This window comes from Zosterops lateralis, assembly GCF_965231275.1.
Source record: "Zosterops lateralis genome assembly, chromosome: 1".
Taxonomy (NCBI): Eukaryota; Metazoa; Chordata; class Aves; order Passeriformes; family Zosteropidae; genus Zosterops; species Zosterops lateralis.
In genome coordinates, this window is record NC_139762.1 from 14314497 (window position 1) to 14333840 (window position 19344).

The 19344-nt window shown below is 38.1% G+C and overlaps 1 protein-coding gene across 4 annotated transcripts in view; it reads right to left on the bottom strand.

Annotated features, from left to right (window-relative positions):
• Positions 1–19344, bottom strand: part of CCNY (cyclin Y) — a 118641-nt gene that overhangs the window by 18004 nt on the left and 81293 nt on the right. For all 4 annotated transcript variants that reach the window (XM_083860291.1, XM_083860292.1, XM_083860294.1 and 1 more), the window contains 4 exons: positions 12410–12510; positions 9434–9469; positions 5603–5660; positions 5374–5493 (listed from right to left, as the gene is read on the bottom strand). In XM_083860291.1, the coding sequence (XP_083716417.1) occupies positions 5374–5493; positions 5603–5660; positions 9434–9469; positions 12410–12510 (315 nt within the window). The remainder of the gene's footprint in view (positions 1–5373; positions 5494–5602; positions 5661–9433; positions 9470–12409; positions 12511–19344) is intronic.

The following is a 19344-nucleotide window of genomic DNA, read 5'->3' on the forward strand; positions in this document are numbered from 1 at the left end:
CAGTGCTAGGATTTCCTGTGGTACCACACTAAGAGGTCAGGAGTTGTATGTTGCCCCCAAGGAAGCTGACTGAGAGTCTCAGCACACTCAAGCAATGGGCAATTACCAAGGAATGTCACTGGCATGACTAGAATAATTCTGAATTTTGAGGCAGCAGCAAGAGCAAAGCATTATCTTCTCCCATGTGTTTTTTATATGGCTTTATGTAAAATTCTATTTCTATTTTACCAATAAAACTCTAGTGGCTTTAATTATTTCTCACTTGATTTACATTGACAGACAGGAGACAATGGCTTTTCTATTTTAATTACTATAATTGAGAATGTACAAATTAAGCTTTATTTGCAAACATCTGATTCCCTCCCTCATCAGGTAACCCACACTGTAAATTGCAGGAGCACAGAGAAACTAACAAAGATGTTTCCATCCCAACATATTATGGAGAAATACAGAGTCATCTCTCTCTAATGAGAAAACTTTAGTGTGTCACAATGCCTTGAAACTGAAATGATATCTTTATGGAAAAGATTATAATTGGTAGCAGGTCTCACACAGCCAAATCACGGCTCTAATCCAACCACTAAACTGCCATATGCTCTGTTCTAAGCAATCAGCCAGTTCCCTACCACGACTCTCCAGAAATAACCATGGTTTGCAATTGCCCAGCTGAGCATTTAAAATGTTCTTCAAAGGTCTGGTGCCACCCATTTGGTGGAAAAGGACATTGTTCTGGTCCTTGCAAATTGATCCAATTTTTATTTCTGAGACCAAATGCTGAAAAGAAGTAACAAAAGCAGTCACAGAACTATGAAAAAAGATGAACAACTGCAAAGTACATTCCAGATATTTATAGAAAGCATGAATGAAACTGAGAGGAAAATCACACATCTCCAGGTTTGTCCCCTAATTCACTCTTTTAAGACAAATGCCTATAATCCATGTCAAATGCACTCCAACTGTTAGGCAACCTTGACTTTCCAGTCTAAAACTAGGATCAGTGCTCATTCTTTGCCCACACAGAAGCCCAGGAGGCATCAGCAGATATACACTCTTTGAATGTTCTCTTGCAATTTAAAAAGAATTCTCTCTCAATCCCCACCTTCATTGTTCTCGTTTCATTAAGTGCATATCCCAGCAACTCTAAGGCAAGATTTGACTAAGTAGATGTGTGTTAACTGATAATCCCTCCTGTGTTGTGCATTATACCACAGTCAGAAGATAATAGTCCTAAAACCAGGGACCAGAATCTCCTTATCCCACCAGTACCCAGAGCACAGGTTCCTCCTGGCGTCCTCCAGAGTGTATCCTGAGCCATGTCCAGCTGCCAAGGGGCTCAGGATTGACAGCACAGGTCGAGGGACCTTCTCTCTACACCTTGGAGACCTTCCTCTGATGTAGCTGAGTACTGGGCTTTGGCACCTCCCCAGGAATGCTTGAAGACCAGGACAAAGGTGGACACCAACAACAGTGGATACACAACTCTCCTCATGGGTTCCTTACACAAGACAGAGCCCAGCTGCACTGCCTGGCCTTGCTCACACCCAGCCACACTCAGGCTGCTTCATGGTCACAAGCACTGCTTTGGATTGCACTCCAAGGTCTTCAGGGAAACCTGCATCTTCCATCAGCTGCGTAAGGGTTGGAGGTTACACTGGGACAGCAGAAAAGGACTTTTGCAGATCAAGTGTCTCTATGAACTCTGGACACCCTTTTGTATTTTCCTTTCCTTTTAAATAAGTATCAGATTTTTTTATAGATCAATTGAAATATACTTTTTAAATAAAATGTTTTATCAGCATTCAAAAGTAAAAATATCCTAGTGAAAGGAAACCAATAAAAAAAACTTTCTCCATTCCTCCAAATACACAGAAAACAAAGCCAAATTCTCTGCAAATACATTAATTTTCACGATACAGCTCAGCAGTATTCTCTCTTTACCTAGTTGCTGAAAATGTGACCAAAGAATTTGGTAAGAACTCAGGAACATCTGGCTGGATTAATTAAATCCCTATTTTTCATAAGGAGAATTTATTCTTACATACTTCAAATTTCCAATTTGCTAATATCAAATCCCCTCAGTCATAGTATGAACTCTGTAAAGTATTCCAAAAACATGCTCCTCTGAACTTTTCAGAATAATTTAGCTCATGTACTGTATGCATTTACATATCACTGTATCAGATCTATCTACAGCATTCAAACCCAGCATATTTGCAAATGCAAAATGTGCCCTCTCTCAAACCACTACGGACACAGAAGTATATTGAAAGAGCCTTAAATTTGGCCTATTTGCAAAAACTCAGAATGTTGTGCCAAGGCAAAGCAGAAAACCTGGACCATTCTGCTGCCCAGGTCTAGTTCGTAAGATTGTTTTCACAGAACAAAAGAGCAAAGCATAAATATTTAATTCTCCTGACACAGAAACACCGTATTGTTTTCCTGTTCATATGGGCAACACTCCTGTTCACATTTATTTGCCATCCAATTAGTAGATTAACACAAGTACAACTTCCCACCTCTGCACTGGAGGAGATGCTAAAGAGAAGACAGGCATTTCTCAGTTTTACCAAAGGTGGGAATACTGTGGGACAAGAGAGACTTTTTTCAGTAAGTCAGGTCACAGAATACAGTTATGCCGTTCACTGGGGTTAGAACCACTAGTCATAAGCTTTAAATTGGCAAAACAATTCTTAAAATTAATTTTATTCTTATGGTGTTATTTTAAAAATAAATAATGTGAATTAGTATTTAATTGTTTCAACATGAGATTTTAATTTTCCACCTTATCAGTATGGGAAATCTCTTGGCAGCTCTGGAGGCTACGTGAAAATTAAATTTTTTGTTTAATTATAAATTGGTTTTGCTGTAATAGTGGAAGCTTTAATTGAAATATTTTAATTAAGTGCTTGAAGCCACACAATGCTGGCTTTTTGCTGCAGAATAGCTTATCTCAGAGTCTGGGGTTTCACATTTACTCAGCTCCTGTGCTGAACACAGACTGCTGTAGAACTAATTGTTGCTTTTACCTGGTTAATGCACGTACCAAGACAAACAGTGGGTGCATTCAACCACACACTTCAGACCACTTTCATAATGTGGGCAGTAAAAAAGGTGCTTAGAACTGTTTAAAAATAATTAGAGTCAGTGAAAGAAAGATAAAACTGTAGCATCTTGTTCAAGATGTCTCTGATCCCCACACTTCCTGCCTTCTGGCAAACCTCCCAGGAGGAACAAGTGGCAGACAGGGCTATCAGATTGCTCTCTGATGGACAGCCAGACTATGGCAAAACACAAGCTCCAGCCGGGAATGCTGATCTCTCCTTCTCCAGACAGGATATCAAAACTGAAAGCACTCGCAAGGTTCATAAACAGTAGTATCAACATTATTAAGATTTCAGGAGTGTGGGAAGGGGAAAAGGGTCGATTGCTTTTTCACAGATTAGTTTCCACATATGAGTATTTCAAAAACAACACAATCTGTGTCTGGGGTCCCTCCTGATGACAAAAACAAACAAAGAAATGGGATCTAGAAGTACAGAGGAAACTGAGAGCATCAGCAACAGAATTTCACACTTGTAAAACACTATGTATAAACTCTGAAGGTTTCTGGAAAGAGGGGTCAGGCAGGTGCTATTATCCTGACAACACAGGCAAGAATGGCAGAATGGTAAACACTGATCACCTGCACCAAATCTAGCCATAAATATCTGCACAGCTGCTCTGGGAACTAGGCTATAATACATTTTCCTTTGAGAACTAGGCTATGATACATTTTCCTGTCACCATTGTACTGGGTGAAAAAAACACCCCAAGTTATTTAAGTTTTCAAGCACTATGGAAACTGCTTCTGCAATGTAACAAATTAACTAAAAACATTTATACTTCATTGGAGATCACACTGAAAGATTTACTTGCAAGGAAACCACACAAGAACCAAAAGATGCAAGGAAGTAGTTACAGAAGACTTGTGGGGAAGAACTGCCCATGTATTGCAGTAAGAGAAAGGAAATGCTATTAAAAAAAAAAAAAAAAAAACCCACACACACACACAAAAAAAAAAAAAAAAAAAAAAAAAAAAAAAACAAAACAAAAAAAAAAAAAAAACCACCCTGTCCTTCTACTAAACAGTGCCCTCATTCATCAAATAATTTAAGATTGAATAACAGATAAATACAACAAGGTATTTGACAGTGGGTCAATTAAATTACAGAAGAACATACTGATTCACACAACCTAATCTTGTCTCCAGCAGAAAACACTTAGGAAGAAAAGGAAGAAGGATAAGCACTTAGTACAATTATGTAAAAGAAAGAGGCAAAATGTCATTTCAGAAAAAAAATATTGGCTGTGTCAAGCAACTAGGTAGAGTAAAACTACAAAATGGAATGGAGGGAGCACTGTAGGGTGTTTCTTGCCCTATTTCTCTCATATTCCTGTTCTTTACTGGCTAGTACAATTCATTCTGACTGTCTGAAGGAGAAAAGCCTGCCAACTAATCTCAGAAGCCAAGGGAAATAGATTAACAGAGGAAATGAGTAGGCCTGGGCTTCAAAATTCACCTTCTCCAATTTCCCCCTCTTCCATCTAAAATGCATAACTAAGCTGTTATGAAACCACATGTTGTAGTGGTAAAAACCATTTTGCTATTTTAAAATCTCTGAGTAAAGAACATGGCCAAAATTGTGACTGAAGGCTGAAGAGACTTGTCAGAATTGGGAGGATATAATTTTTTTAAAAATTAGGAAATTCCCAGCTGGTGGAGATCACTTCAGCTCTTTTAATCCACATTGCTATGCTGATCCACACCAGCTGAAAATATGAACCTTTTTTGTGTTGTGCTATTTTTAAGCAGCTGAACTTCAGACTTGAGTGCAATTGTTCAATCCCATGACAAGCAGAGTGAATGTAGAAGAGAGCCAACATGTCCCAGTCACTCACTGAATCCTTCACGTGGCCATCACTTCTTATTAGTGCTATCAAATCACCTACAGCTGTTCCCAAGTCTCTCCTGGGAGCTACAGTGAGACACAGCAAACCCCCTGAAAGCTGAAGCCTTTCTCCTTTTAACATTTCCTCATGTTCAGACCACCTATGCCACTTACATTTTTTCTATGAGTCACCTTGGTGGCCTGTAACACTCTCACTCCATGAAGGCAGGACCCCAGGTTTTGTGTCACGTTTCCCAATCTCTTCTTTCTCACTTACTCTACCCATGAAAATGAATAGTGGCGTCTCTTCCCATCAAGAAATTTCCTGTCTCCATAGTGAGAAAAATTCCCTGGCAGCATCTACATCTATTAAATCATACAAACACAACTTTTGAGAACAAAACTGTGTCTGTCAGATGGCTGATGTCATCCCTCAGCCACTCACCAGGGTGACAATGGCACATTCAGCAGTCAGTTGAGCAGCACTGAACAACGTCCGGACAAAGCGGTAAATCTGTTTCTGCTCCGGGTCATGTTTGTCATAGTCTGGTGGCACTTCGGATTTCTAAGGAAGAAATACTTCCAAATAGGTGACTGAAACAAAACGAAGCAGACAGAAAAAAAAAAAAAAAAGACAGTTCACATGAAAGGGAAGGAGAGGCAGATGAACTTACCGAAAGGGGATGAAGGTTTTCATCAAAAATATCTAAGAGCATTCTTCCGTCTGTGTCCCTAAAAAGTATTAAAACCAAAGGACTGTCATTATCTGAACACAACAGCACACAACCTTCATAGACACAAGTGCACCATTAAAACTCCAACACTCCCCATGCTGGGGGGTGCTTAGAAACAGATGAAATGTGATTTTCACATAGAGGTTGGACCTACTCTGCCATAAGGCCCTTGTGTAATATGAAATTCACATTACAGAGCATGCTAAAACATTCTGCTTTCAGTGCCCAAGATACAAAACTGTTCCGCTCTTTACTGTGAGGCTTAAGAAATACTCCTACAGACTTGATAAAATCAGCCCAGCTTACTCTCCTTTTCTCCTTTTTTTAACTTAATCATGTCCACCCTGCAATCTCTCAACTCCTCTTCCTCCTTTATTACCAAATTGTAAACACTTACTAATATGCAATGCTACTTTTACAGTAATCTTTTAGTTAATACATACATACTTCGCTTTTAATTTATTTGAAAAACCCTATTGTACTAATGATTTCTGAAAGCCAAAAGAAGCACATGCAAAAAAAATTCATTAATATTCCTATTCATTGGTTTTATTAGACACTTCTCTGAAATCCCTGTAGCTCAATATCAGCTTGCACGTTGATGCAGCTTCACAAGCCTAACATCCACAATGCAATATAAGATTTTTGCTGTATGCTGTATGTAACTTTGGCAAGGACACTAACAACAACAAAAGCAAGAAGTATAACTGTACCAGAACTGGCACTTTCTGGACAGATGCATCTATGTGACATTACTTATTACAATCCCACCTTTATTTTTAGCATCCCTGGTACTATGGTCATACAGTTTCTTAAACAAACCACTGATATTTTCTATCTTTACTCAGCAGCATTTGTCCCTCAGAGCATGCAAACCACAAATTTTACAGTGGACTCCTGTCTGCAAAATGCATTTAACTCTACATCAAGATTTTTTCTACTAAAATGGAGGCTAACTCTGGAAATAAACACATTTTTAATATAAAAAACCAGCACATAAATTAAAATAAACACATTGTTATCACCAAAAAACCAACCAAACAAAAAACCCTGGACTGAGGTGACTGAGGTAATTACTAAAAAATTCCTATCAGAAAGGATTCTAGGCCACACTCTTTTACCCCTACCTATAAAACAGTATCTTAAAGCAGAAGTAGTCTCCTCAAAATTATCAGTGTGCTACAGTAAACTATGTCACTTCACAATGCAAATGGAAATAATTTCCAATTTTATTTCTTCAGGTTGTAGCTGCTGTATGCTATGAAGTCACACCTGACTGCCCTCAAAAATCTGTTTTAAAAAAAACCAAACTTGAGAGGTTTTTGTTTTCACTACAATTCACACTGTGCTCTTTCAAAAAATACATCATCTACTGATTATCCAAACATTCTTTATTGTTAGTTTGATGGGATTTATTTTATTTTATTTCTTTAGCAAACTCACCAATGCTTATGCATTACTTCAAGAACAAGATGGGTGTAGCTTTTCATCACTTGTTGAATAGCGAAGACAACAAAAGATTAATAAAACTGACCAGTATAACCATGATAGGAGACACTGGTAAAGGGAGGAATGTTACAATCAAATGAAATGTGAGAAATATTACATTTCATGTATACCTTCTAAAAAAAATTAGATTGGTGAGAGTTTGAAATACTAGGAAGTAATTTTGGTTTAAGTCTCTTATGCAGGAGAACAGGACCAACTACTGTCTAAAAAGAATTATTCTAAGGAAGAGCAGATGCTTGACTCATTTTCTGTCATGATGAACCTTGAATCAAAGAGTCACAGTGGTTTCATACTCCCCATCCCCCATAATGAACCAAAATCTCCTACATACATCAACAACTTCCTTTTCGCCTATAATAGCAGGAAACAGAACATATGTTTTGCTCTTGCTGTTTCAGCAGCAAGCACAACTGAGTGCTGTTATCACATTGTTCCTCCATCCCCAAATCAGACACAACCCAAGAGTGAACAGTTGTTTCACATCCCTCATTTCAGAGTTGCTAATTGGCACACATGAGCCTGGCTCCAGCATCACCGCTGGGACTGTGTCCCAAGTGTAGGCACAGCACTTCCCCAGCCCAGGCACATTCCAGGGAAAGCAGCAGCAACCCGTTTCCTGAATAAATCACCTCTCCATCCCAAAAGTGAAAGGACAGATAGCAACTTTCCCAAGAAAGTAAGTCAGAATGCATTTATTTCCAAGATGCTGACACAGTACTCTTTTTTTTATAAAGGTTTGGTCTCTCTGTCTACCAGCTGTAGGTCAAATTTGCATAAGGCTCTGCAAGCCCACGAATGGGCATAATTTACTGCAGACAGGGATCTGCTCCATGGCAATCAGCATAAAGCAAGCCTGGCACAGGATTCTTCTTGTTCACTTGTGAGCTCTTACTGAGGTTTTGTACCCTTTGTAGTCTCTGATGTGCCTGATTCTCTCAAGCCTTTTACTCAGCTGCCAGGATGTTTAGCAGAGCACTTAATAATTTATTTCCACAAAACTTTGGACTCTGATTATCTTTGAGATCTCTACTATTTAGTCAAGCATAGCAAAAATCGAATAGTTAACCAAACTAATCCAGGGACCATGGAAAAAAGGGGGGAAAAGGAACCACAGATAGATAAACAAGTAATCCAAGCATGACCACTCATGCCTTATTTCCTGGTAAATGAGATTAAAAGTTCGAGAGAAGATTTCATTCCAACTTTTGCTTTATATATTGCCATGTTTCAGTCCAAGGCCCACTGATGTCTTGGAAAGTCTTCTAAGAGCTTTCAGCAGGAATCAAGCCTTAAGCCTTTCTGCCCTTGTGCACATTTAAGGGTTTCTCTTGAGATGTCAGCCTTGTTTCAAGAAGTGTGATGGGCTGCAATGACCTGAACCATGGTCTTGAATGACGTACCAGCTGAACTTTAAACTCATGAGTAATTCCTTTTGTTCTAGTTGGACTTCTGATAGTCCAGAAGAAAAAACATCTAAGTAGCTTGATAAATCAAGATCTAAGCCAAGTCCTCTGTAAAGGCCAATTGAAAAACCATGGGCACAAAAGTCACTTAAATTATTTATACAACCTCTCCTTAGAAATGTCAGGAAATATTATTTTAAGATACTGTGACGTATCATGAGGACAGGGAATTTAAGATACAAAAGCACAATTCAACATGAAGAAAACTCATGTATGTGCCAAGTTACTTTTTAGAGAACCTTTTTTCTATTCAATTTCAATCAATTTGACTGAGCAGAGATCTAAAACATACAACACCAGGAGAGAGACACCAGGACCTGCTCTGTTTCTGAGGCATCTTGAATTATATCTGTTCACAATACCACTCTTACTGTATAATTCACGGGTTTTATTTCAAAATCCTAACTGATCACTGATATGCACAGTTAACTTCACAAAGGTGCAGCTTAAAATATAAAACTGAAAGAAACTTTGCAGATTTTTTTTCTACATGCAATTGCAACATATGCAACAATGCAGAAGTGCCCAATGCATATAAAAGCAAACATTGAATCATCAGAGCTTTTCAATGTTGAGCTGTACTTCCATTTTTATGGTACTTAATCCTCCAATTTAAAACTTCTATGTAAAATTATATATCTATAGAAAATGTGTGTGTTTCTTATTGCTAGCATGGTAGTTAAGAAAACCACTACTCAAAAATATTTTGAAAGAAATTAAGCATGGATTTTTAGGGTTTGAGCAGTTCGCTTGTTCTAATAAAAGATATTTTCAGTACAAGATTCCATTATTCACATACCTGTTTTTGATGTGGTAATATATTGCAAGAGCTACACTGTAAAGAAAAATACAGAGTTAATATCTCAGGACTGCCATATTAGATTTTCTGTCATATTACATGCAAATTTAAAACCGAGCACAAAGCATGACAAATAGTATATGGTCAACAGCCCATTTTCTTTTGTTCATTGTAAGATATCAGGAAAACTGCTGTAAACAGCCAATTTTATAATTGTCTTGTACACTCCAACTACATCCTTTTTACTAGTGATTAAGTACTTTACAACAATCTTCATATTTCATATAACAAGTTGCACATACCCTCCATTTAATGCCCTACTCCACTATACTCAATGATTAAACTCATACTGACTTCCAAGGAGGAAGACAAAGCATCACAGGCATTGGGCACTTTCTTTAGTTTTGCTGCCAGGTAAATACGAAGTGTTTTAATTACCATTAGCTTATGATTGTATATTTAAATCCGTTGCTTGTGTCTGTCTTTATGTAGCTGCTCACACAGCACTCTTAAATACCACACTCCTACAGTTTTATGGCATCAAGTTACTTATTTTAACTCAGGAAAGACGACTCCCTGAATAACTTACTGCATTATGCATTTCCCCTACTCTCAGCCACACACCAAAGCACCCCGTTTATATTCAGCACAGAGACAAAAAATGTCCTTATATTCACTGAAAGTTAAGATCTTGATTACATACGCAACTGATCTCATTCACATTTGAGATGGAACAAAATTAAAATATGGATTCATATGATTATCCTTCAATTTCCAATTCCCAGCTCATGCTTTACTCATGATACAATTTTATTGAAGAACAAAGCCAAACCAGCACTCTCTCTACTTACTGCAGTAGCATAAAACCAATCTAAGCTAAAGGGGAAAGAGGATGGAGGAGGGAATTCTTTGTAGACTGTTTGTTTCATCATCACTGTAAGACGCTTATGTCTTATACTGATCCAAAATTCCCCCCTTTCCTTTTCCCTAAAAGACCTTTTAAGAGTCATTTGGTTGCTCTCTGATTTTATTCCAGAATTTTTACATAAAAACTGAGATACTGCAGGAAAATAATATGCCTGAGCTAAAACTTAAGTAGAATTTTAAATTATTTCAGGTTTGATTGGGGTTTTTTTTTGAACAGTCATACAGTAGAAAATATTTTTCTCCATTAAAGGTAAATATATTTTACTAAATTTTTATGAGCTTTTACCTGGCTGCATTAGAAGTTTTTAGGTCATAAATGCTTTTTAAATCCGACGTTTTCTACAGACACATATTTAAGGAATCAAGAGATAGTGTGTACCACGGACATTTAAAAGCCACAGTTGTTACTGAACACAAGAAAAACCCACATTTATGAATGAATTTGATTTGACAGAAAACTATTCACAAAATGAATTATTCCTAAAATTTATTTTTAAATTATGCCCCTAGGAACACACTTGAAGCTTCAGTTCACTTTATGAAAGCAGACACAAGAATCTATGTGCACAGCTCTGCTTGGTGTCCATATGGTTGCCTTTGTAACAAAATGTCAAATTAAGTTTAGAAAATATTTACTATTTAGAGATCTGTATCAGAATCTGAAAGTCTCTCAGGGCTGTAATAGAGTAACTCGTCCAAGTTTCATTCCATCTTTCATATGCTGGTTCAGCTGGCACTAAGAGTGCAGAAATGATGATTATGGAGCTTTCCATCACCCTACCCCAGCCACCCCTCCTGCTGCAGATGTTGCAGTGGATACAATAATATTTTAAACACACCAGTGCATAACATGACCCAGAAAAGATAAATGAGCTGAGCAAAATGCCTCCCTCTTAGATTTACCAATGTGCAATAGTCATTTTCCTGCAGAGATTCTAAAAAGGGAAAAGAAATGAAATTGTACTACAAAAGCAATAATCCTACAATCTCTTCACCCTTCAACCTGTCAAATGTGCAGCCAGACAGAAGATGCAGAGACTTTGTGTACCAGAGTTCAGTTTCTCACCCTCTGCAGTCCCTTTTCAGGCTCTCTGAGCCCTTGCACCTTCCAACCCTTCCCATGTTGGCAGCCTGGCCCCAGCCCTACACGACTCCCACCCGATCCCAGAACTGGCTCTTCCAGCTCTTCTGCTCCCCATAACTCTGCCCCCCACCCTGCACCCAAGTCTCTCCCAAACACACCATCCTTCTCCCCACCCCCACCTCGTTCTTCTGTGTCCTTCTGTGTGAAGCTGTAGCAGTTCTGATGCAAAAAGAGACCCTAAACACACCCGAAAGGCTGCACTTATTCTGCATACAAAGGATTTTGGATGCAGAAATTCAAGGAGGAAAAAAAACCCTAACACCTCAGAAACACAAAACCTTTTTCAAGTGTTAATCAGAACTATTTTTAAGTTACTAGTGACAGAAACCTGAAGAAAAGCAGGACTATATTCCAGGCAGAAATAGCTGACGAGGAATCAGGCATCAGTTTAACTACAAAACCTCTCTCCTCTCCCCTCTTTTTCTTTAACAGAAAAGTTAAGGACTGTGTTAGTGACCAACATTACAAACTCCTTCAGATGTGCTATTCTGAATAGATTTGTCTCTCATGTAACCACCTCGGCAGCAGAGATACTGTCTTAATAAGTTTCTGTATTTGCATACACCAAGGTAACCAACCTACAGACAGCTCAAGAGAGGCTAACAGCAACTATTAGCAAAGAGCATTAAATATCTGAGCATTTGGTCTCTATTACAAAATGTAAAGAACAACACTCTACAAATATCAATTTCATTTCTCTCCAAAAGCAAAAAGGCACCAGTGAAACTTAAAATGCTCATCTAAGACATCACCCAGTAACTCTGGACCATGACTGATTAAGCAAATTTATTACCTCAAAAACTAAAACCTTTGAAGTTTGCTTAATAATGCTTCAGAAATATGTACACATAAAAACATACAGAAAATATAAGTGCTAGCAAAAATAAATAAATTATAAAACCCACCATTTGATGGTATACTTGAGGTTTGGTTGACTGACCGTGCTGTCATCCAGGAAAATAGTGGAGCAGGAACTGTACTTCCTTCTCAACTGCCCAGGAGGATGCTATGAAAAACATGCAAAAGAACAATAGCAATTATGTAATACCAAAGCATTTTGGGGGGAAGATGTAAGAATTTAAAAAAGACAAATTTCTGTCTCTCATAATGAGACACAGTAATGTGACCACATTTGGAAGCAGTTCAGAAAGTTCAGAAATAATTAACAGTGCAAAAGTCACAAAAATCCCTGCCTGAGACTTGCTAATGCTTTTAAGTCCCAAATCCCTTGCATTCCTCCTTCCCCAAAACCACGCAAAAATTTTTCTGCAGGCTTACTCAAATACATACATACACTTGGAAAGCAAAGATGAGTAAGACCTATATTTCTGTCCTCATTCCAAAAGAGTAAATGGAAGAGTGAAAAAGAAATTGTGTTATCAATGAAGATTGGTTTAGCAACAGATATAAAATCATGCTTGCAGAAAAAAAAATTAAAACTCTCAAAAAAGCTCCTAGCAGAATGAAGTACAGGAAAGAGGCGTTTACAGTAGAACTACAGAACTATTAAATTAATAAGGAGAATTCAGAAAAAATAATTTGTCAACAATCAATTGATATCAGAAAGGAAGAAAACTGATCACAGGACAGAAGAAAAGTTTATAAGCAAATAAAAAGAACCATCTCTTAATAGAAAAGGTTTTCAATATATTTCAGTCTTTTTTCTGCACTACCACAGAAAACCACTGGAAAATTCAGCAAAAAACCTGGCATTTGAGAACACTATTTATTTCTAAATATTTTTTGCTGAGAGAGCTTCTCCATCAGCTGTTTAGAGCAGCCAGCACTCCACCAGGCTAAAGAGAACAGTTCCAATCACATCAGCTAATAGCTATCACAGTCCTCAATTCTCATTGATTCTATCTTTGCTTATTCCATCTACACTAGCAAATAACTTGACCAACAACCTACGTCAGGAAAGCGAACATCAGTCAAATTACACATTTAACTCACAACAGAATAGGTTTAAAATTCATTTGGCACATGAACATGGAAATTTTAGTTCACCTTACAATTAATGTTTCCAGTGTTTCAGTGGAGAGACCAATGTCAATACCATCAGCAGAATCCACAGGTATTTACCAGCTCAGAGCAACTGAGTACCCAGGATGCAGTCCTGTGACTCCTACCTTGTACCTCTGCCCCTGCCCAATTTCCAAAACAGATATTATTACAAGTGCCAGCACCCATCAGCTCACCAATGCTCCACTTTCCATAGGCAGCTGACTTCTGAACAGCGTTCACTACACAGACAGACAGACAGACTGACTCCTGGTAAAACCTATACATATCTAAGTCAACTTTCTGCATTTCATAGCTATGAGTGAAAAAAACACATGAAGTCTCCTGTTAATTAAAAAACAAAGCCCAACATTTTCTGAAGCTGCCCCAATTGTAGAAACACTATGTTCAAATTATCTGAAAGCTTACCAACAAATTCTATCAAGGTCCTTCACTTGACCAATAAAATTTTCAGCTGAACTGCTTTTCTTGGAAGTGAAAAAGTTTACTGAGAAAATGAAAAATACGCCTTTTCAAATATCCTTCAGGACTTTGGAGAGGTACTTTGTAATATTTTGGAAGCTGACAATCCATCTAACTTCCAAGCTGTTGTATTTTAGGTAAGAAAGAAAAGAAACTGGAAGCACTGTGAATATTAATGCAATAAAAATTATTATCTAGCATTGATGCATACAGAGAGAATTACTAGGGGCCTGGTGATTCATAGCTTTTATTTTACCAGTTTAGTTTAAATATCTGCATTAGTCTGTTGAGTACCTTCCACAGGCACAATAAAGGCAAAGCAACTTAAAAACAACAAAAATGGGACTCTAGTTGCTGGACAAAAGAAGGGAGATGTAGACACATCTCAGAATTGTTATTAAAAAAAAAAAAACAACAAACCAACAAATGGAAAGTTTTCTTTCTGCATAATAAGTGTCACCATGCTTTAAAGGGTAAGATAAAATTTAAGATAAATATACTGGATTCATTCAAGGGAAGCATAATTAAAAAACAGAAAATAACTTTGTCACAAACACCACTTTCAAATCTAACATTTATCAAATGTTAGAATGCTGTTTCTTATGTAAACAGCATTCTAACATTTGACATATGTCAATAATTAGAGCAACAGACTTCATTTCAGAAACTACCACATCACAGAACTCTTCTTGGATTTTCAGCCCACATCACACTTTGTTAGGCATGGAACCTTTTACACCTCAGGAAAATACATGGTGTCTCATGCCTTACTTTCTGTTCACAACAACTTGGCAGTAAGGAGCACCTCTCCCAGTCAGAAGAGTGATGCCAAGTAGAAACCTACACCCTTGGGTAAATAGACACACACACACCTGTGCCATGTGAATAACTGACCTGTTGGGAGATCAACATTCCCAGCTTCTACTCTGGTGTCCACTGCAGCCAGATGATGCAGCAGGTAACAGCTTTTCTGCCTTTTCCAATTGCTGGAAAATGCCCTGAGTTTCATATTTGATTTTGACTAAGCTGAGAGACATCTGGCGTCCCACAGTTCAGTCAAACAGACCTTCCTGAGCCCCCATAAAAAGCTGCACAGGAACCTTCTCCATCCTTGCAAAGGACAAAAGAGGTTACTGAGCTGCTGCTCAGTATTCAACACACTGTCCTACAGACAAACTCCCTTCTGTCTCCATTTCAATGGGATAAGTCCGTGACCAAAACTGTACAGGAGCTCGATGCCTTTGTATTTCAAATCCATCACAGCTGACCACAAAAATGCTCCCATTTAGACAAGTCAGAGGCTCTAATTAAGAAAAAAAACCAGAAGAGCTGAGAATGACTATAGAGAATGACTATAGAGCTTTTGGAGAAATTAGCCAAACCCCCTAAAGAGACCCTTCTAAGGGTCTATCCCATCATAAGGCTGGCAGGGGATAAAGGACAGACTGGCACATCTCCTTTTGTAAATCTTCATATGCAAAAATGAGCATAGGACACATAGGAAGCCTTGACAACCTCTGCTATTATAAATGTTTACTAATTCAAAGCCACTCAGTGATGTGAAGTGGGATTGACTTCACATGTATTTTGAGTAGCTGCAGTACTATTTCTGTACCCAAGCTGAGATTTCATAGATGTCACACCTCTCAGCTTCAGCAAGACTTCCAACTTTACCTCACATTAAGTTCCCAAAGGGCAAACCAAGGAAAACACGGCAGGTATAAACTACTTGGAAAATTATATTCTGGTCAGTCAGGGAACACTTTCACATTGGAAGGCTGAAGTAAGGGACGTTCCACAGAGGACTACTCCACATAAAATACTGAGCAACAACTTTGATCACAGTATCAAAGTATTTTTTATTGAATTTACAGCTGAAATTAACTTGCAGAGGACATTTTTCTTTAAAAAATTGAACACATCAAGAGAATTTATAGAGTTACCATGTATGCAAGAGAGTAGAGTGCCCATTCACTCTGCTCAGCTGGAATTTTATGTCCAGTTTTGGACACTGTGTTTCAAGAAAGATAAATTATTTCAGAGGCTGGAGGACAGAGAAGCAACATCAATCAGAGATTTGAAAAACCTGATTTACAAGTGAAAGCTGGAAGGGTGGAAAGATTTTCTCCAAGAACAAAGCAAAAATAATGCCCTTAAAGTCACGTTGACATGGAGGTTCCAAAGAAGAAGACATTGTTCTCCATGACCCTTGTGGATGGGACAAGAAAGACCAGGCCTATATTAAACTGTGGAAAATTAAGATTGGATATCAAAGTGTGGGAAGAGGCGATAGCAAAAAAAAAAACCCAAGCCACCACCTTTTTCTAATAGCAGGGATAACTTAAATGACTTGAGCAGTGATAGAATCTCCACCACTGAAAGTTGTAAAGAAGAGATAAAACAAACATACACTACGAATAGCTTAGATGGAGGCTTCTACTCCTTGACAAGAAACCAGACTGAACAGGCTCTTGAGGTGAACTCTGGACCAATCTTCCATCATGTGGTGGAGAGGATTTGTAGCTCTTTACTCCAGAAACACTTGCTATTTTTCTCATTTCAACCAAAGACATTTGGAAATGCTGACATTTTAAGTCACAATGAATACAAAATAGATGTTTTGTGGAATTTCTTTCTTGACAGGAAAAGATGTAGGACAGGAAAATCTGCTTTATAACTTGCTAAGTTTTTGAATGTGTTACAGAAAAAGCCCTAAGAGATCAAGGTTTCCAATAAAGCAGGTGTTCCTAGCTCTTAAGACCAGCAGTTTTTTCCCTTTGAACAGTAAGTACTAAGCAAATATCACTGCTTTGTTTTCTTCCAGCTTCATCCTGACACTTTCCAATTTTCCAAAACCTGTGTGTTTTAAGATGTTTGACCTACAGGTTTTCACTTGAGGTTTACATAAAAAACATTTTATCAGAAATTTAATAGCTTGGTTTGCCATCAAAATCATACAAACACTGCAGAACTACTTCTGGGTACCTGCTTTGAAAGGAATGACAGTGAATTTTCACAATGAGAATGTACAAAAGAGTTAATTTCTCTCAGGAAGCATCAATTAGAAATTAAATCTAAAGTTGTGGGGAAAGAAGAAATGTTACTATTTCTTTTGTTAAAGTAGGCACTTCAGAAGGGTTTTGTGTAGAAACATCTTAGGGATGGTGCACATTGCCCAAAACCTAGATTCAGAACTGACCAGAAGGGCCAGCTCTGGCCTCTTCAGCAGCACTGGGGTGGCTCTCTGCCCTGATGCTCAGCAGGATTTGTTTGTTTGGGCACAACACTCCCCTAATGAAGCTATACAGCTTTTGTACCAGAGCTGGCCCTCACCCAGTCAGCTTCCAGTCTGGCAAAGCAGCTTCAGCCTTTTCCAGGGTTCCTTTGCACTTATCCATCAAAAGACAATTGGGAGCTTCTGTACTAAATAATGATAGTAGTGCCTCTTCTTCCTTAGAGCCAGGTGTAAGTTAGTGCATGATTTTAAAAGGTCCTATTAAATAACATTTTCCCCCATGGAAAAACTGAGGCTTGCTTGCACCTGTCTGTGCAGACATGCCCATTAGCTTCCAGGCACCAGAGGCTGGCCAAGATGCTAAAAGGCAAAACTGGCACATAAAAGTGCACACAAAGCCAAATTCCAACAGTAAGCAAAAATAACAGGACTGCTTCTGACTTGGAAAAGGGATGTTCCTATCTTGAGGATCTTCTGTTGCTTCAGGACATGATTTAGTTTTGACAACATTTTTTCACAGAAGAAACATGATTTTACAGGTCAATAACATGCTTCCAAAATCAAACAAACCATGCAACACAACTCTGCAAAGCTCTGCATTATTTTCATCTTGCATAATGTCAATACACCAAAATTGTCTACCTTGGTGTAAATATATTCACCAGAACAAAAGTAATAGGAAACTGCACCACTGTATGTTCATCTTCCTCTGGCAACAACTACAATTAAAAAATAAAAAAAATCCAGTCCAACTACTCTTAAGTAATACCCCTTGATCCCCATGATTCAACTTTGTCCTCAGTTGATTAGCTTCACCAATGTTTGATAATGTCCAAAACTAGTCTAGCTTAGAATTGATCTGTACTTGCAAGTTTTTGGCTTTTAAAGTTTGTCCTTACTCACATCAACTATAGAAAATTATGTCAGCAAACCCCTGAGCTCCTGAGGGGCTCAGCAATCACCTGTAAACTCCTCTGCAGCACTCGCAGGCCTTATTTAACCACTGATAAAGCGCCTTGCTTTAAAAACACAAAGACTAAATATTTCTTTGAATGTTGAAATCAGCTCAAATGCTTATATTTACAAAGTATGTAATTGCTACTGTTGTGCAATTTCACCAGAGGGGCTTTATTATATTCCCAGCAAAGCAAGTATTACACAGCCCCTTGAGAAAGAACTCTCCTGGCATGTTCTCATTCTAACTCAAAAGTTAGCTTTTGTTTGTCCCTGTAAAAAAAGTTTATCACTTCATATAACCTAATGCCTTGAGGCTGACAGGAGAGGGAAAATTCTTCATCCTAGCGGACAAGAAAAGAAGCTAACTGAAAGACTTGTTAGAAAAACACATTTCCAACAGTAAGTTTAGGTAAGCCATTAAAGAAAACCAGTTAATTTTAATTTACTAGATGTCTGGAAAGAATCTTAAGCTGCATCTATTAGGAATAGCATCAGTGTAGGGAATCTACTAAATGGACCAGGTGCCTATAAAGGCCCCTTCTAGACCAGCTTTTTTTGTGATTTTGCAATGGAGAGGAGCAAAGACCACATTAAGAAATCTTCAGGAGAACTTCGAGAGCACCTGAGAAGTCTCTAATCTTTCTTACAGTTTATCTTGTTCTTCTCTTCAAGTAAAGAATGTCAATTAAAATATCTTAAGAAATTTGGACAGCAATTTTATGTCTTTACAGTAGTCAGCCTCAGGCAGTCCACTTGAAAACAACATTTCAAGTTTTATGTTGTGGTTTGCTTTCACAGATTAAACTATTTTTCAGACTATGTTCCCATTTCAGCATGTATCTTATTTAGTCATTAATCACTAGTTAAAGTGTTTGATTATCAGTCACACGTCCACTAGCTTTACAACAGGGAAGCAGAACAGCCTTTTTATTCAATCTGACAAGAAAATTTGGGGGCTACATAGGGGTAAGTGCCATACATCATTCCAATCATGCAAAAAGGCTCACAGAAACTGGTCCTACCACACCACATACAGCAAAAGACCCCTCTGCTCTCTGCAAGTCCCCAGTACTGTGTCTGGGTAGAAGCTTCCCCTGATGTGGGTCACTTACATGGACCAGGGTTGTGACGTGAGTGTTGCCCAGTAACTTTTCCCCAGGATCA